Below are 20,843 nucleotides of genomic sequence, written 5' to 3' on the forward strand. Positions count from 1 at the left end.
CTCTGCACACGGTCACTGAACAGATAAATAATCATAACAATACTTATTTCTAAAACTGGTCTGCATAAGAAAAATCTGACAAAAAAACAGTTTAACTAAAAAAAAAAAGTTGTGCTTTTAAAATACAGAGGGCCCCCGTGTTACGAGATTAATCTGTTCTACGGTTGGGCTCGTAAAGCGAATTCACCGAGTGGCGGGCAATCCAAACCTATGTTAAATGGCTAATGCGTTTAAAACTCCAGGTAAAAACATCAAAATTGTACAAACATATCAAAAATTGGGACCAAAATAGTATAGTAAGTGCTATGTATGTATAATATATATGTATACAACATACCTGTCAACCTGTACGTTTTTGCCGTACAAAGTACGTTTATTATGCATTTTAAGACGTGTACGACGTACAAGAAAATCTGTGCGGAAAAACGCAAATTTGTCAAATATGGGTACCATCAGGTATACACTGACTATCACGAAACGGCAAATCTATCAAGTCTAACGAGTTCGCCGCGGTAGCCTCTCACGCTGTATCGTTTTTTTTCGTTGCAAACGAAGCAAGCGGTTTGATACTACTGTGCGCATGTGTCTGCCGCCTGGGGATTTCCCATTGCATCATTCCGATCACATGTGAACAAAGCGAAAGCAGAGCAGCAGGCCTTTATTACAACATAGTTTTGAATTTTCTTTGGATACAATCATCAAGTCGCAATGACCGAACCAGAATTAAAACGCCGTAAGTTAAATGGAAGAGGCAAGCATCACAAAGAGTGGGAGCAAATGTCAGGAGGATACGAGGGATTGATACAAGCTTCGAAGAAAGGTGTGGAATATTCGTATTGTGTTGCTTGCAAAAAAGACGTGAAAGTAGCCGCCTCCGGTTTCTATGATTTAAAGACGCATTTTGATACAAAGAGCCACGCCAAAAACGTAGAAGTCTGGAAAACATATCGATCAATGGATGTTCATTTTGCTCCTAAAAAAGAACCGGAAGACTCCTCAACAGCTGCAGAAGTGATGTTTTGCCATTTCATCGCAGAGCACAACATACCTCCAACAGTTGCCGATCACTTCACAAGGCTTATGAAAAACATGTTTCCCAGTCACAAGGCTGCAAAGGTTTGTATTTTCCGTCCCTGTTAAATAGTCTGTTTGAAATTTAAAATACAAGCATCAATATTGTGGTTTGGTTTACAAAATAGAAATGCCAACTAATTTTTTCCTCAAAAAATATCTTTATTTACAAATTTAAATTTACAGTGTTATTAATGGATATTTTAGTTACGCTGATAACAATTGTTCCTGATTTTTTATTCGAAATAATTATTTATAACTTGAGCTTAGTAAAAAAAAAATAGTCTCACATAAATTTACAATGTACAATATAACATGTTAAACTCCATAAATAAACATGTTTGAAAAAAAATATGGTGTAAGATTATTTTGTATTTTGTAAGAGAAACTACGATAGTTTGTAAGGGCATGGAGCCGTGGAGGTTGACAGGTGTGATACAATCTGAAAACATCATAAATAAAAAATAAAGAAAAGATTTATTTAACTTTGAGTGGCACTTGTTATGCCCATATTCCCTAGTAAGGGTAGGCTAGGCTAGCTTTGTATTTCTCGATTATCTCCAGCTTCGCTTCCATAAATCAGCTTCTTACTTCTCTCTTTAACGTCACTGGCAATTTTGGGATCCATTGCTAACCCATTCAAGTTTGAACTAAGCACTAAAATGCACTATAAATACAGTTTTGTAACCACTCATGATAGATCAAAGCTTACCATTCCGCTATTTTGAAACGAGTGAGGCGGACCAATAAAAGTAGACCAACATCTCCGTGAGGAGACGTCGAAAATAAGTGAAATAAGTGTAATTACCTAAAAACGCCTACAGATGGAGATAAAACAACACAAACACGGCCAACTCTCTACGGTCATGACAGTTGTTTTTGTCACAAAGCAGGGAAAATACCTTATGGAGGGGATGAAAACCACTCAGTATACCACATCGCAAGATGAAAAAAACGTAACCCAGGGACACTTTGACCTGGGGGTCCACTGTAATGTCAAAATACAAAACCACTGGACCATATAGACAAGAAATATATTAGAGATTCTATATTGGGATTCAACATCCAAACTACATCAAATTCTATATTGGGATTTTACATCCAAAACTTAAAAGAAAATGTTGTGACTACTTTATGCAGATTTTTATGCGGTATGTAAAATATGAAAAAAATATGAAACCTATAAAATAGACCTTTTTGAAAACTAATGAGCCATACCATGCCTGTGTCTTAGACCAAAGTATCACACTCCTTATGTTAGTTGCCTGCTATTTATTCTGCAAAACTACTCATAATAAATTCTAATTATCGAAAGCAGTGGCAATTGTGTGCTATGAGTGGCCAAATATTTGGTAAACATCAAGAACATAACATAGGAAGTTTAACTGACTCCGGCTCTGGTAAGCAAATGCCGTGCAAATAAGCATCTGGCAAGCAGCCATCATAACTTCCAAAAATAAGGAGGTAGGCTATGCGCAAATGTAATAATGTTCACTATTATAATGTTCACTATAAATTGACCACTGGGCACGCCAGTAGGAGTCAAAGCAAAAAACAAAACAAAAAAAAGGCAATTCCATACAGGTGTTTTCACAGCATAATTCAGAATGATTTTTTGGGTGTATATCTCAAACTATTCAAATTTAGATTATTCAGTCTTAAGCCAAATTTCTCTTGCATATACAACACACTTCAGGAGATCGAGTAGGCAAAGCTGGTTTTCCGCACAGGGTACACCATTTGATTGGCAAGACTTTAAGTACATTTATTGCCAATATTCATTCCAATACAACAAAACTATGTAAAGTTTAAAAAAAACAATACTATGGTGTTGAGGTCTGTTATGCAAACATTTGATATAGCCCAAAGAAATCAACTCACACAGAAATAAATGTCTCAAATGATGAGTATACCAAATGTCCATTCACACAGCTGTCCCTTCAGTCTCTGCAGGCCTCTGTTCCAGAGGTCCACTTAAAAGACTGTGTTCCCCAGCAATAAAAGTGGAGAAATTAAAAATAAAAGGGGTGGATGAATGGAAGACAGGGAGAGGGAGGACAAAGGGTCACAACTTGCTTTAAGTTCCACACCACACAGAACATTGTTATAGTTAAATAGTCAAGACAAAGTATGAATTACTTTCAAAGCAAAAATGGTTCTCTGATGGAAAGTATATTTTTGACATTAAAAAAGGGCAACTGCCAATGCCACTTCCTCTTCCCTACTGCAGTTAGATTTCACTGGGAAGGATTAGGGCTAATATCAACCATATGGTTACAGTTGACTAGTCAGTGACATAATGCAAGGCGGACTATAGCAAAGATTTAAACAATTGAAAGAGTGTCTCCATTTCTCAAGATTAAAAAGAAAGTTATTTGAATTTGAAATCAACAGCAAGTGTGACCTGAGTCGGTTAGTGTTTCAGTTGACTCAGAGTTTATGTTAGTCCTGTGGCAATAGAGACTAATTTGTTTGGATGACACTGGATCTCATCCGTATGCGGGAAGGAGGGAAACACTGACAGAAGAGAAGCATTCCATTTGACGAGGTAACCGCAGTCGTCCCACAGGAGTACTGACACTATTCCTACTGTAAAATACAACTTTGACAGTTTTAGATGACAGTGCCAATGGTATTTTTTTTCTTGTTTTGGAATATCACATAAATTATTTGCTTAAACAGACATAAACGAGAACTACTGGTGCCAACTACAACCAACAGCCACCATTTTTTTCACACAACATTTTATGACAGTTTCTGACAGCATTGTTTTCTGACTAAGCAGGTCAGTTCTGATAAAGAAACGTATGAGTTTTAAAACAACTATGGGCAACATATTAATTTTGTAAAAGCTACGAATTGTTATTTTTGCAGATATAAAAGTTCTGTCCAACTTAAAAAGCAACTTTGCTGAAACTAAATTCTTCAGTCCAGTTCTCCAGAAGGAGGAACATTTACTGTCCAGGTGTTGAATCATGCACAATAAGCCTCTGCAAACTGCAAAACAAATGGCAGGCAAGTTGGCAAGAATTCAACTTCAAATAGATTCCACTTCAACATTTGTCTGTCAGACTGGATTGGCCCTTGAATCAAGCCAAAACCACATAGTCTCACTGGAGTTCTGAGCCGATATAAATCTTTTAATGTCAGTCAGACTTCATCAAGTCTGAGAATCCCTTTTATAAGTTTACATTATATACAGCCAACAAATTCAAAACTTAGCAATCCCACAGATATCACAAACACATTTGTAAGTCCAATAAATTATTTCAGTTAGACAAAAAATGTATCGCTCAACGGAAACTTCAGGTCTTTTATATTTAAACTGAGTGTTTTAGTTTAAGAATGAGGAAACCCATACGACTCTCAACACTTGCCAAAAAGAGTGACACCTAATTAGGCAAGACGCTCTTTTCTCAAGGGCTTAGAGGTAGAGAGACAGGGGCTGAACATTGTTTCAACAAGCAGCGGAAAGAATGAAACTCAAATATGTGTCAGCAGACTAAACACTTTTGTGACAGTTGCCCTCCAGGTAAGTTGAGGGTGAGAGAAAGGACAGGAAGGGTCAAGGACCAGGTGGCTTCGACTCAAACAAGACAATCTCTTTATTCAGGTCTCCAGGGGGCTTGTTTGGTGGAGAAGAGGGAAAGGGAGAAAAAGAAGGATGAAGGGGGAGAATGCAACAGAAAGCACAAGATAGATCCGAAGAAAGGCAGGGCAGGCCAGAGCAAAAACGAGCATGATGAGAATAAAGAAAAAGCGAGAAGAGGTGGCAAGGTTAGCAAACAAACTGTGAGGAGGAATGGCTTAAGACAATACCTTTGCTGCTGCTGTTCTCCATTGTGTAGAGGTAATCCAAGTAGAAAGCACCAAAGCGCTGCATGCCTGCTATCTCTGTGAAGGTCTCCTGTCAAACAAAAGAAGAGTTAGAAGTTAGATAAACATGGCAGTGAGGGTGCAAACAAGCTGATAGCCTTCAAAAGTGGCAACGACTTGGGTCAACTTGGATACTACAAAGAGGGCTTAAAAATCCAAGATTTAAAAAAAAAAAAAAGTCAAAGGGGGATCTTTTGGTGTCTTGCAAGATACAATGAGTAGATATTATCAGAATCAAGCATTAGAAAAGAAAATGTATACATGTATTACATGAATTTATGAATTTATTTATGCAAACAATGTAACTTGTGATATTTTCATGAATTGGGCAGAAGTATTTTTTATACCATAATACATATGCATAATTGGAGTGAATGGCAATCAACCACCTATTGTAGTTCTCTTTTCAAAGTGTAAATGTACAAGCTGGTTTGGATCAGTCACCTTAGCCCTTGACTGGGTACAGCGGCCGCTTTCGGCCGATAGTCTAAACAGGCAAAACGACCGAACGCTTCTATATTAGCCATTGCTTAAAACCTAATGTAACCCTAAATTTCTATAAAATCCTGAAAATTCTTGACTGTTTAGGACTTAGGAAATAGAAAAATTGGCTAATATTGGCCTGTTTATTGGCCGAAAGTGTCCGCTGAGCCCAGTAAAGGGTTAATATGTCCTTAATGTATAAAGCTTTTAAGCTACCTCATTGATGAAACTGTCCCCTAGTGAATAATCATCATCGTCGATTGTGGACATTAATCTTCAAGAAAAACTTTGAGGACAAAAGAGCAAGGTGTTCTATACTTCTAATGACATCAATAAGATTTTTTTTTTCCTTCCAGCTCCCAGATGACTTTGGGCAATAGGTAGTGTATAGGGAGAGTGGCAACCATTTAATAACAAATTAAGGCCCTCATAAACTTCTGTATTCACTGTTAAAGAACAAAAGAAAAAAATACACTCGTGCTTCTTGATTAAGATGTCAAATTATAAACATTTCCATTCCTGAAAAGAGAGGTTTGAATGAGTTTGAATATTGTGCTTGATTAATTTTTGACTTCTTTGTTAAACTCAGCAAAATGGGCAAAATTTAAGAAGAACAAAGTAAATTCACTTTGACTTGATCACTGAAATGTTGGAATTTGCACCGTATCTAAAAAAAAAAAAATGGAGTTGCTAAATTGAGAATCAAACGCCACCACCCCCACCCTGGTCCCAAATGGTCCCTGAATGACAGTTCATTTGTGTTCGGATGCTAGGATTTGGACTTCTGGAGAAAACGTGGCTAAACACATGTTAAACAAGCTTTCATAAACAGTATAAGGTGACAGAAACAATCAGATCTAGCAACCAAATCCCGTGATGCAGCATCCAGCATCAGGGGAAAAAAAGAGTCCATGATGGTCATTTTATTTGGGAAATCTGTGTTCCTTGGTGACGTAGGTAAGGTAAGCTATTATGTTAGTCCCTGGTAATCAATAGACATTAATAGGAAATACAATGAAAATAGATATTCAAGCAACAAGTTGGTCCTCTTGATATTATAGAGTAAAATGTGCAGCTATTGTATACTTTCTGTCTGTCTGTCAGAACTTGATCCTTTTTGGATGGCACCCTAAGCAATCAATGTCTCTGTGGGGCTGAATAAGTTATACTTCTAATCGTTCTCATCAAGTGATGGTAAGAGAGAGAAATCAAGGTGAATTGCTCAGCTAACTTAAAACTGAGGAGAGAAGCCCGTTAACAATGGAATTAAGTGCTTGAGTGATTGACTTTGGTTTTTACAGACATATTACTGGAACCACATTAAAGCCAAAAACACTGAGGAGCAAAATAGCAGAGAATGTACTAAGTGTTTGCACTCTGGAAAAGTAAATTAATGCTTGCTAACTTAAAACTGGTCACGGCAGGTCAGCGAGCAGTCACTGCCCTTTAGCTCTTTTTACAATTCAGACTGGAGTTTTGAAAATCATTTTTCATCTCCATAGTTTTGATCATTTAAATTCTCTGGCATTATCCTTTCAAACCAAAAAATAATAGTATTACATGTTCACAGCAAATGACAAGTTAATGAAATGACAGAAAATATTTACTTACTATCTTGGAACTAAAATATACTGCAAATGCTTCCATATACCCCCAGGGTCTCATGGCAAGCATTGCAGTAAATAATATCTTTATTTTTATTATTATTGTCGCTGCTGTTCTTATTATTTATTAATATTATAGATGTTTTTTTAACAATTTAGTTTATTATTTGATCAGAAAATACAGTTTGCTAATATATACAGAGCAAATTTAATAAATAAAAACATCAATAAATCAATAAAGAACACATTATTATAATTGTTTAATAAAAACCCTTGCTTCAGGTCCCTGTGATTAAATTAGTTAACCACTACATATGCTGAACATATCGAATTAAGGTATAAGATTTGTGAGTGGTTAGCGCTACCGCCACACTGTTCAGAGGTCACGGGTTCAATTCCATCTTCGGCCTTCCTGTGTGGAGTTGCAAGTTCTCCCAGAGCCCACGTGGGTTTTCTCTGGGCACTCAGGTTTCGAAGAATAATTGTGGTCTATGGGCATAGCTTCTTGTACTGAATAGAGTCAGAAAACTGAACGTGGGGTTGTCGGAGTATCTCAAGAGTGTGTTTACAACTGCTGAGCTTTGATGCATTAGTCTACATTTTAGCACAACTATCGGCCACCTAATTTATATGTGATGTGCAAACATTTCACCATGAGCAGACGCACACAAGACATTGGGGGCCAGGGAGATTATTTTAGGCCTGAATTGAGCATAAGAACTGTCCCCCACTACATTCATCTAACAATAACAGTACAGTATTACGGTAATCGGAATATACAGTGCTTTGAAAAATTATTCACAGTAAACTTTGCAAAATTATTAAGAATCTCCTATTAAACCTTCTTCACATTTTGTGACCTTACAATCACAAACCAGACAGTTTCAGGAAGATGATTTTGCAATTGACCAAGACAAAAAATATTTTTGTAAAGTAGTATGAAAATAAGATGCGGTTTTCAAAACTTTAAGCAACCATAAATCTGAAAAGTATGGTGTGCATTTGTTTTCAGCCCACTGTAATCTGTTCAAGGTTCTCTCAATCCACTCTGACTGAGTTTTTATGGCAAAAACATCAGTCTGGATGTGCAAAGATGGTATAGAGATGCAGTCGTATATTATATAAAGTAAGTGAGCAAAGTATCGATGCAGGGGATCCAAATACAAATGCAAACCACATTTTTCAAATTTGATTTGCTTAAAATTTCGAATATGTATCAGTTTCGTTTCTCTTCACAGTCCTATACTACTTTTGTTAATAATATAAAAGCTCAATCAAAATCATTGACGTGTGTGACTATAAAGCAACAAAAGCGGTAGGAATACCTTTGAAGCACATTAGATGTTTTTATATCGTGCCACAACAATACCTTAATAATAAGCAGCACTTGCACTCACTACAAGGCGGTACCTTGGAATTTAACCACACAAAAAAGTAAAGCTTTAAGTATACAATGCATTTGTCATACTAATTCAAACTAAAGCAAAATGAGTGTATGAAACCAGAGACGCACATACACACACACACAAGTGCACAAACACTTAACCCAACCTGAGACTAAATCTTGAGCTCTCCAAACAGAGATTTCTATGGAGTCTTATCAGAAGAGCAGGTTAATGAGTAATATTTATAAGGGGAATTCTAATAGCACTGCCATGCTTTTGGATCAAAGCCAATGGCTGATTTCAAAACCGCTAATGAATTGACATGAAAACCTTTGACTCTAGCTTTCGAGTCTGAATAGAGGAATGAATGGATATCCAAACAAATGTTTCACTGATGGTCCTGAGAATTTGGGAGCAAAGTCAACACTCAAGCTGTGACAGTGGATGAAGGGAGTATTGGGTTGTCATACAATCTTTGCTGTGGCAGTGACTTGTTCAATAAGAGGAAAATTCCTTTTTGGGGAACAAGCAGCTGGGTGGATAAAAATAGAAGTGTGGATTATAAAGTTAAATAAAACATTTATGTCTTACTGATTTGTTGTGATGAGAAGCTACCCAAATAAACTTAAAAAAAAAACACAAAAAAAACATAAATGCATATGTACGGTACTTGGTACCTCTCAATATAGTAACAGCTGTCATTGCTTCATAAAAAGGTTTATGTAATTACAATGTATCACTATCCCATGCAAAACACCATCACGGCTAGGTTGTCATTAAAAAGTGCCACATTTTTATAAGACCGTGTAATTGTTTTAATCCCTTTGGCATCATTTTGAGATTGTTTTCTCATAACCTAACAGTTTTGTATGTGTCTAAGCTGTTTAAAGTGGAATGTGAGTTTTGATTCATAATGTATGTGCTTTAAAAGTGGCCACATGATGTGGACATGAAAAAGAGAGGAGACAGAAATCTAAGGAAGCTTCATCTTCTCATGCAGCATAAGAGCCTAAACATTAGCAAGGGGCAGCATGTTAGGGCAATCATCCAGGCCAATTTTTTTCTTTACAATATTGTGTTCTACATAGCCCCGTTATGTTAAACACAGCATTTGTTTGTGGAATATAAATTAAGCAGCAATATAAACAGTTTTAAATGCATCTAAGAGGTGAACATTTTGCAACTTGCCAACTGGAAATGACTTAAGAGTTGCTCAGGGATCAGGTCATTACCAACTATACCTCAGCTTGCAAACATCACATGACCATACTCAAAATACATGTGAACCGTGATTGGTCATAGGGTTAGGCCTGAGCTCTAAGCAACTCTGATGACATCAGCTGAAAATTAAATCATTTCCAGATGATGTCTTTTTCAGTCGCCAGCAAATGACAAAATGGCCGCCTTCTGAGATGCATGAAAACGGATGGATTTGGCTGCTTATTTCAGGATGTCGTGTTTTGACAAGTGGGGGCACACAAAACATATTATTGTAAGAAAAAAATTGGGGTGGACTTCCCTTTGAAATAATGTCGGCAACATCAGTGTCAATGTTTGCTTTCAACAGAAAGAAACATCATGATGAGAGCCTCAGGTATTAATGAACACCTGGTAAAAATTGATGTATTTAAAGTTTGGAAGACTGCTTTGGTGATAAACAAGTATCAAGCTAAATGAATTCGATAAATAATTTGCGAAAAAATAAGAATTAAATGTTATGATATCTAAGGTGAACAATAAATTGCTACAGTACTTAATAAAAGTAAAAAGACCTTATGAGTAACAGAATCCAGGATGAACTCAGCCCTGACTCCATTGTTCTCTGGACTGCGGTAATCAAAAAGAGAGTTGGTAAGGTAGGTCATTCCTTTGCTGCTTAGGGTGTCACCACAGCTAAAGAACACTGCATCCTAAAGAACAACAAAAACAAAATAAACAGACAGACAAAGGATGACAAAAATCAAGAAAACAAAAGTACAAAAAGGAAATACCACTTTATGGAAAAAAAATGGACTGGCCTTTCAGGTTTTACAGGAAAAACAAGGCCAATGTGTGTCCGTACAGTGATTTCATTCATTCATTCATTCATTCATTCATTCATTCATTCATTCATAATAAGTAAATGCTTAACAGCAAAACATGACATATACAGCACTGAAGAATAAAAAGAGCATAATATTTTGCCTGCAAGGCTCAGGTTTCTTTGTTTTTCTTTTCACACAAAATATTTTTATTCTTATTTTTATTCATTTGTGGTTTTGGGTTTGTCTCACCTCTTCAGATCGGTTCATGTTTTCTTCAAAATCCCGCACTCCCATGATGCCTTTCAAGCACAGAGCCCGGCAGCCCACAAAGCCAATCTGACAGTCAAAGAAAGGCTCTCCCTTCAGAAGCACCTCAAATTAAAAAAAATTGAAAATGTTAAAAAGTCAAACCAGTGTACTGCAAGGCATCATCAAACAACACATCAAGCCTAAAGCTTTAGACAAAATTAGTTGCGGCTGAAATTGCAAGAGTTTAAAGGAATGCTATTAAGTGAGAAAAGTCATAATTTAAAGGGAAAAAAAACCCTAATGTTAATCTAACACAATACTACAGTAAGTATTCACAGAACGTAATGTCTTACTACACACAATAATTAGGAGGCCTAGCTTTCTAAATTGTTGGCTTTTGGACTACTCTCCCCATGGTCCAGAAAAAACATGAATTACAAAAATTGTCTTTGGAAATGTTACGGAATTATAACATCTGGTAGAAAGCTTAAACACTGTAAAACACATTTCTAGTCAAACCAGGTAATCAGAGGGGAAAAATCTACAACATCAAGGGAGAAATTCAAAAATCGTCAGACTCAGGCAGGGGTTTTACTGTACTCACAACTGGCCAGAGATAAGTGACCAGGGAGGCTGTATAAATAGTTAGAGAAGGAAGTATGTAAATTATCTATTCCAAAGTAAATAAGGCAGCAATCTTAAATGTAATAAAAGTAATACGGGAGAAAGAAGAAGAAAGAAGAAAATATGGTGATCAAGTTTAACCAAAGGAATTTGGGGAGCTAATTGCGATACAAATAATAATGAATCTTACTTCAAGACTTATTCCCTCTTGTTCCAAGCCCAAGACCTCTCGTGACTTAACCTTCTGAGGACTGTAGTAGCTGCTCTCTGCCTGGGATTCTGTCACCTGACACAGTAGAGACAATCAAAAGTCAAAAAGGCACATTTCTCTAAGCAACCTTGGCTGTACAGTTAGGAGCAAAAATTTTTAACTGCGACTTACATAAAAGGAAAAAAACAGGCAAAGAATAACTTTCACTGCTCTTAGCTTTATTTACAAAAGCATGACGCAAAAATGTTTAGCCAATAATCCAAAGTGAATCTTGATGTTATAAAACAAAATGGAATGTAGTTTATATATATATATATATATATATATATATATATATATATATATATATATATATATATATATATATATATATATATAAATATATCAGTGGTGAACTGTCGGGGCCAGCAAGGCCTTCTCTGCTGGCCTAATATAAACAGACATTATCATGACTATAATAAACTGATAATTATAAAAGCTATAATAAAAGTCAATTTCATTTTAAATTGATTTGTACATTTTTTTACTAAATATGTATATATTTTATGATGTTCATATATAAAATAATTCTCCATATTCTGTTCTTTTAATGTCATATCCTTTTTAGTTACCATCCTTCAAGTGCTTTAGTTTTATATTAGGGTTAGAGGGTAGAGTTTTTAGCCAATTAGAATTTAGCTAACGTGTCGCCAGGGTGTATGAAATCTACCTGCCGCCCTAAGCGCTGGGGCATTCGCTTCAAAAGTTGAGGGCCATCTGTGCCGTGTGCAAAGGCATATTTGAACAAGCCCCTGCAGTTATTGGACAGCTGCAATAGCCAATTGAGGCATAAGATTGCCATGTGTCTGATACTGTGTGTGTTTCAGTACAAAGGCACGTTTTATTTCTGAAAATAACATCCAGCCACTATTATATTGCTTCAAAAAATACACAATTATGCACTATGAAATATTGTTTGAAACAGAAATTGCTCTTTTAGAAATTTCCTTTACCAGGTCCTAACCTGCGACAAATATTTTCATTAAATCTCAAATCATAATGCACCAACTCCTATGTAGTTTTCAGGGAGGCCCTGATTTGCTCTTTGGGGAATGGCAATCAGAACACCCCCCCCCCCCCCCCCCTTTCAAAAAAAAGAAATATTCCAAAGTAAACTTAAAAAGGGATTGTTCTGCGAATTGTGGTCTCCTAAGAGTGTAGCTTGAACAAAGAAAGTGTGCGAGAGAGCATCTGGTCAAAACTAGCTGGCTGCAACAAGAAAGCACTGATGCTTTAGAGTTTGGCCGGTCTAACAACTGTAGGTGTAGAGTAGAATTGTGCAGGCCTAACCAATTCAACTTTAGCACAGGAAGCAGGTGCAGAACAAGAAGCAGCTGTGCCTTATTATCCCTACTGATGGAGCAGATTCTCTCATGCTTGGTGCCTTCCTCTTTTTTTTTTAATTTTCACATGAGAACTAACCTGCAAATTCCTGGATGCAATAGTAAGGAGGTTACCTAAGTAGGAATGAAGATATTTTGCTGTCTGAGCACAGAAGCATTAAAAAGAATATAGAATGAATTACTTGGGAAGGGATTAAATATTTTAGGTTATGTTATTTAACAGTTCTCTCTATCTAGCCTTTATAAAAAGACGTGAAAGTTAAAAAAAAAAAAAAAAAAAAATATATATATATATATATATATATATATATATATATATATATATATATATATATATATATATATATACATATCACTGTAACGAAAAACTGATTTAATAAAAATAAACAATAAAACCAATTTCAGCTTTAGCACTTCATCTTTTGTGAGAAAATACATACTCATAGTATTTAGTAATGTGATCTGAGAGGCTGAACCTCAGGGTTAACGTAGATGAATTCCAACTATTCTCACTGAATTGGCAGGATTAAAAATTGGGATCTGTTTCTGAACAGTCATCATTCCACATAGAATGTTTAAAACATTAACGTGACCCGAGACACCAGTTAGCGGTTTCCTTACCCTTGCCTGCACCACACACAGAGAGAAAGAGGAAAAACTTTCAGAGGATCAAGAAGTTCCTTAAGATTAAAACTCAAAATCATCACACAGTTTGAGGGCAGGTGCTTAGAGGCAATGAACTAGACAACAATGTCTTGAATGTCCCCATACAGTGACATACACTTAGGTAAACAAATCTTAAAAAGTTTACGATATCATACCCACATATTTACGCTTGTTTTTATAAAACAGTACAGTGGATACACACATATTTGCAGTTTAGCATTTGCAAATTCAACTATTTGTGGCACATTTTGGGTAACCTACTGTATTATCTGGGACTGGACATAAACTGGTGACGAATTTAGTGAGCAAGTGGTCAAGTAGGAATGGAAAAGCAATAATAAAATTATCATTTTCAGACTAAGAACGCGACAATTCCTAAAGTATTACTAAAATATTGTACATGTGTATTACTAGCCGGTTAATGAGCATTGAATAAACTGTTAAAGGGAGTACAATCAATGAAGCCCGTCTAAGCAGTTATCACTGTTGTTAGTATACCTCTTTAGCCCAGGAGAGATTGTGTCTCCACCTAGCTAGCGAGCTTAGCCACATGATGCACCTGCTTAATAAGCGCATTCAAAATTGAAATGAATATGAAAATGCCATTTACAAAACCACGATTGATTTAATTACATTAACAAAAATAAAGAAACATTGTGAGCCAGGTCCGTAACAGTTAAGTTACCTTAAATGTTACAGAAGCCTTGGTGCAGTAGAATCCTATTGAAACAATAGGATCCTTGGGTGTGTGTTGTTGGGGATTGTTTGTGAAGCTCCCAGTCTCTCTTTGCTGGTAAAGACCATCGCCCTCCTCTGAACTCACAATAGCTGGAACAAAAGACCATGCCCAAGACACCCATCCCTGGTTACTATCTGGAGAAAGCCCCGTGTCCATGAAGAACTCTTGACTGGAGTACTGGCTTGGACCTTGGTTCTCTATGTCCATTTCCATCCCTAAAAGGAATAAAAATAAATAACAAAAACAACATGTATTCATTTTACAGCACAGTGTTGTTTGGATAGTAGTGAAATGAAATTGGAAGGGTTCGTCAAAGTATGCAACACAGCATTGACCTTGTGTAAATAAGTAAATAAGTAAGAGCACAATAAATACTGATGAACCTAAGAGCAGTAATCGACTAGTGGAGTCAGGACTTAAAAGTGGATTATGTACAAATATTAAAAACACCTTAAAAAGGACATTTTTAAGTGTGCATCTGATTCTGAATTATGTAGGAAGAATAAATCTTTGGACATGTATGAAAGATACATGTATGAAAGAAAGAAATGAGTGTCACGGTCTTGGAGAACAATGAAGAAACGACGCATGCTCTGCATGAAAACAAAAAAGAGAAAGAAAATTAAAACATGCAGTTTTAAGAATATATTTCAGGGAAAAGCTCGAACAGTCTCTGAACCCAATACAGTACAACATATTAATTTTGCACATGTCATCAGGCTATCTTAATATAATGTAGTGGAAACCGTAAACTAACTGTTGTTTGGCCCCTATGGATTCACCTTGGCAGATTATTTTAATTCTTCAATTTTTGATGAACAGGGGGGAGGGGGACAACGCTTACTGAAGGTCCGTCATCATTTTTTGAGTGTTTTTGTGGGGGTTACTTTGTCTCCCTAATGCATTATTATTGGGTGTCAATCATATGTGGATTTTCGCTATCTAGCTTGATATCTGCTGCTAGACAAGGGTTGGACAACTAACAACCATCAAATGAAAATGCAAACACACTTGCCGTGGTTGAAGCCAAAACTACAACATAGAGACCATGCGCATACCGCATAAACCTACTTCACTATATGACTATAGTGCACTGGATGTAATGCATCAAAAACAAATAGTAAAACCCTGATTGTGATGAACAAGTGTTTTGAAGCTTGCAACTCCAGAAACAGCTGTAGTGAGCCTCTTACGGCATGATTAATACACTGATGTATTAAAGTAAATGAGACAGTAAAACTTATAGGCCAGAAAAAAAGTTGGCTGGACAAAGAAAAAAGCCAGCACATTAGGCACAAGCCAAAAGGGATGATCAAAAATGAAAAACACAAATGTTGGAACGAAACTATTAATACAATCCTTAATCTCGGTGAACCTCGAACTAGAAGTGAAGAAAGCAGGTGGACTGACAAATTGGTTGTTTTGGTGTCAAAAACAAATACCCATGAATGCAGTTCCTGGTCGTAGGTTTGAACAAACTACACCACACTGTTCATTCTCTGATACCGACCTTTCAACTTGTATCTATTTCCATAAAGATGGAGAAAGAGGAAGCTGATGTCAATACACAAGAATGTGTAATCCCATTCCTTGCAGCCTCATGTCCTCTGCGGGAAAACAATACTGTCCGTGAGGTCACTGCTTAGGAATCCCAGAGACTAAGGGGGTGAAATTATGACATATTTTAATTAAATCTTTCACTTGGTGAATTGGCAGTTGGAAGTCTAATGTTATGAGTTATCTCATTCTCTCCTCCAGTGTTCCTGTCCAATTTGGTGTATTTTCTCCATTCTGTGGTAGCCTTTGAGGTGTCATTTCAACAAGTTAAGCTGTTCTGCTTCACGTCACAGACTGATGAAGTCTACATTTGAATTATGAGACAATCAAAATGAAAGCGCAATTACCAATGAAATGATCAAAACACACCGGCTTAGGAAGACTTTGAAGTATTAATCCATAGGAGTGAGTGGAAAAAAAAAATCCCAGCAAGATGTGGGGCTGATTTACTGCATCTGCAGGAAAAAAAAAAAAAGGAACACTGTTCCTCACATTAGTTCAACCTAAGCTTTGGTGGCTGAATCTAAAATAACTAAAACCAGAAGTGTATCAATGTCCTAAGTCGAGCTCCAGGGGCAGCATTCATTAACTGTCGTATAGTTCCTTATCTTAAATAACAAGTGGCTATAGAAGTGAGTGGCCAGCTGATTGACATTGAGACTGACCGAAGAGGACAAATGGGAGAAAGGCTGTGCCCTCAAAGGCCAGTAGATGTCCTTCCTTGTTTAAGCAATGGAAAGGTAACTGGTCAGCTGATATATTAGCAAACCCTGCACTGCCACAACTCTGGCATGTCTTGTCTGTAAACTGGTCATTTTGATTCTATGGGTGTACATACATAATACTCTTCGATGAGAAGATTCTATAACTACAATTAAAACAAAACATATCCAACTAACCACAAAATTATTCATAAACTGAACAATTATTTTAGTAGTTGAAAGGGCATCTCTGGAAATTAGTTTATAAGAACATTTTGATTAGTTTGTGCCATTCTAAAATAATCTGGTAATTTTATATACAACCTACATGTAAAACGTTGGCTAGACCTGTTGTGATAAAGTGCATCATCAGTTTCACACTAAAGTTCAATCCCAATTAATATGCTTTGTTAAATCTAAAATGTTGGAACATCTCATCATTCTGACATGTGTGAGCCATATGATGTTGGAGATCGCCTGATAGCCCGTGGCCTCTAACCAATATGTGTGATAGTCTGGTCCATACAAAGGGCCTATGAGAAAAGTGACAGCAAGCACTCCTTCAAAGCAAATTCACAGCAAACACACTACAGAGCACAAAACATATGCATGAGCCATAGGATAAATTCCAGATCCTTACACACATAGCTTGCAGTATAAAGACGTTGCTACAGACGCATACATGTGCATGCACGCAAACACTCAAATTGTGTACAGGCGCACCTACATTCATAACCATTCACATTTTCATGAAACATTATAGCTCTTGCTAAAATCGTCCGATTTCCCAAATGAATTTTTGATTGGTCAATTCTCCTTGTGCTTACATCTAGTGGGGCAACTCAGTGAAGAAAACCGGCTTGTACCAAAATATAACTTGAAAAAGCAAGTTATGACACTTGTCACACACAGCATACAATTGTTTGGATTATCAGTATGCCTTAAGAATTGCAACACACTTCAATGGGTATAATAAGTCATCACACACCCATATTTAACTTCAGTAAGACCATGACAAATAATTTCAATAGCTTTTCCACTATTAATGTGACCTATGACCTCTATAATGCAAATTGACAAAACTGATATCATTTTCAGATAATGGAAAAATATACAAGTGTCATGTGGTATGTGCCCACATCCTCTTAAAGCTGGTGAAAGGACTTTGTTCAGAATTAAACAATACCGGTCAACCCCATGTTAAACTGGAGTCCACTCACATGAGCCATAATATTTAAACTGCCCCGATTAACCCAAATTACTATAAAGTTACAATGTATTTTAGGCTTTTCCTGGGCTAGAATTTTTATAGTCAAATCTTACAGAAAAAAAAAAAAAAACAATGTTATATGGAAATCTTTCACAAATCACAAGGACCTCATTGTTCACTGTCAGTCATTAAATGTACAAAACGTGTTTGTTAGCAGACTCATTTCTGGGTCCTGGATAACGATCATTAAGTGGCTTAGTGATGATGTGAAAAATCCTTTGATGTTATATATTCATACATTTTAAAAATAAATTCTTTACTGTACTGTATATGCACTTTTATTTCAATCACCCAAAAAAAAGGTTAAAAGACTTCTTAGCACATTGACCACACACCCTTAAAAGGTTTTGTGGAAATGTATGATGCATTATTACTGTCAATATACCTCACTAGCATAGATAGATGGACAAAGATACAGCTGGTTTCAGTAAATAATATTTTTGGAACAAATTACCAGGAACTGAAATTCCGGCAATTGCCCAGATGCATGGCACTCTTAAACACTATGGTGTGCTGGTTGGGAGTTACTGAGCTCAGTTATAATTATTTGAGGTCTAATTCTTAAAATGTTACTATTAGGGGGGAGCAAGGACAGACTAATGTCCATGTACATGACAGAACTGCTCCCAATCTTATCTCAGCAAACACACACCCAGTTTCTTTACCCTGTCGATTACTTCCAGAAAAACAAGCTCTGGGAGTGCTCGGGTTCCAAGAGTTGGTCCCCTCTCGTATATATTTTGTGATAGGATACTAATTCATTCTCAGAGGCTCCAAATAGCAGTAGGATGACACCAACTTTTACATCTGGCAATGAAAACCAAACGGTAAGCCGCGCCAACTTACAGTTATCGTTCCCGGCCAACAGGCAAGGAGTGGGTTGGTGGGAGTAGCTGAAGCAGCTACAGTATATTGTATGCTTCCTTAACTCCCTTCCTTCGAATCAACATTTTTTCCATTTTCTCCTCGTGTTACAAAAATTGCGTTGGCCCAATGAGCCCAAGAACTTGATAACTTAATTGTGTTGAAATGTGGACGAGCATGAGGTGGAGTTTTGTTATGTTAGTGTCTTCACTATGTTAGTGTCTTCAGTTAAATAAACAAATAAGTAAAATACAAATTTATAAAAACGCATAGAGGGTTGGGTCCATTCCCGGTCAAAACCCAATAACCAAAACCCAAAGCTAGTCGCAAGCACTTAAAGAAGAAAAAAAAGTGGGTTGAATCAAGAAGGGCTTAAAGTGTAAGCGAATAATGTGAGTGACTTACTGCACCGATCCATGATTGGAAAAGTCGAAACTTGCGACAACATGGCTATTTTTAGACAACAATTCTGAGTTTAAGTGTTGACTAAAATAATTATAAGCAAATGAATAAAACATGAGTGGTGTTTACAATTACTGTACGTGATAATAAAGTCAAACCAAAAACTTGACATGAGACCATTAAACCTAATTTTACATGCACAAGTGCTCCAGGTAACATTGGTTATTAAGCAGATTGGATAGTAAAGTCTGAACCATGTGTGTTTTAGTTGGCTCCAGGATGAGAGGAGTGTGATTTCCTATGAGGTTCAAATCAGAAACTAAGAGACGGGTCTGTGTTTGATTTACCCATCTTTCTTCACTTATTCTTCTATGCACATGGAGGGCTCAAGCTTGATGACAATGGTCTGTATTCAGTTAACCATGCTCCACTTTATTTGTTGAAAATGCACAGGGAAGCTACACCACGGCCTAACTTACTGTCCCATTTAGAAAAGGAGAGGGGGAAAAACATGACAACTCCAGTTTTGTTAAGGAGAAGAAAAAAATAAGGAACAGTTTTGGGTGGTTGTTCCTCACTTATTTTAGGGTGCTCAATTATGTGCATGCAGCGCTGGAGCTTTGACTCCCCTTTGCATGTTAACTTAATCAAATCCTTAAAATTCTGTGCATGACCGTCTGCCAACTGAAAAGTGGACAAAATAATGTAATATCCTCTCCTGGGGACAACTAGTCTTTCTATTCAGCAAAAACATTTATTTTCCTAAGTAGATCACAAAAAGATGTGAAAATCATTCCCAAGGTATAGCCAACAAGATATTAACGAACTAGAATAGTATTGAGTATGAGTAGTGAGTATTTTACTGTTTTGAAGTCACAATATCAATGTAGTACAAATTCCTGTAACATTTTATGTGGGGATCAACTTAATAGTGACAGATGCAGGGCAAGAACTAAAGTAAATATCAATTTTACATTTCAGTGGTAGTAAGAATTGAGATCTAACTTGGCCTTAAAAAGTGATGCATAAATTGCTTTCTTTTGATTCCAAAGGTGAAAAGTTACTGTATGATGCATTTAGAAAGAAACGTGTTGTTTTGTTTTCCAGTGGTAACTCAAGCTCCCCAACTCCCCAACACCAAAAATTGAGAAAATTGAAGCATATGTAATTACAAAGGAAAGACGTTCCATTCCGTGGCTTTCAGTTCAGGCTAAAGTTGCACTCATATGAGTGTACGCAGCATGCAAATTAAGACGAGAGTGTGTAGTTCCATTTTTCAGCCAAAAGTGACAGTAGCGATTCAACATTCGATTTCCTGCGTTGAGCAGCTTTGAAGGTCAGCGACAAAAGTAAAATAAACAAAATAAAAAAATGAATACTTCAAATTAAGCCAAAATTGACTTTAAATGACACTCACCAGTTAAATTTCGTCCAGCTTCCCTAACAACACAGCTGCCCTCTTCTCGTTCTGCTTCTTTAGGCCCCCCTATTTCCCCATAGTACAGTGCAACAATCAGTTGTAAAATGCGGATAAACATGGGAAGCTGCTGATCCGTGATAGACAGCTTCAGGCTATCCACCATAGTTTGGATCTGAGAAGACATAAGAAGTAAAGATGATCACCGTTTGAATGGATTTTTGTAATTCCATAGCCAGCCTTGCCTGAAATGATCAAACATGACTGAGGGCATAATTGTGAGACAATAAGTAGATTTTCATATAATGCGTAAACAAA

General features: G+C 36.6%; 1 protein-coding gene across 1 annotated transcript in view; it reads right to left on the reverse strand.

Moving 5' to 3' along the window:
- vps13b (vacuolar protein sorting 13 homolog B) overlaps positions 1-20,843 on the reverse strand; it is a 298,582-nt gene that overhangs the window by 255,834 nt on the left and 21,905 nt on the right. Inside the window, exons 7-12 of the mRNA XM_088410037.1 lie at positions 20,526-20,700; positions 14,261-14,529; positions 11,507-11,602; positions 10,693-10,815; positions 10,192-10,329; positions 4,891-4,978 (exon numbers count right to left, since the gene is read on the reverse strand). Coding sequence (XP_088266163.1) covers positions 4,891-4,978; positions 10,192-10,329; positions 10,693-10,815; positions 11,507-11,602; positions 14,261-14,529; positions 20,526-20,700 — 889 coding nt within the window. The remainder of the gene's footprint in view (positions 1-4,890; positions 4,979-10,191; positions 10,330-10,692; positions 10,816-11,506; positions 11,603-14,260; positions 14,530-20,525; positions 20,701-20,843) is intronic.

The sequence above is a fragment of the Hippichthys cyanospilos genome, chromosome 3 (genome assembly GCF_059441005.1).
Source record: "Hippichthys cyanospilos isolate Australia breed blue-spotted pipefish chromosome 3, RoL_Hcya_1.0, whole genome shotgun sequence".
Lineage (NCBI taxonomy): Eukaryota > Metazoa > Chordata > Actinopteri > Syngnathiformes > Syngnathidae > Hippichthys > Hippichthys cyanospilos.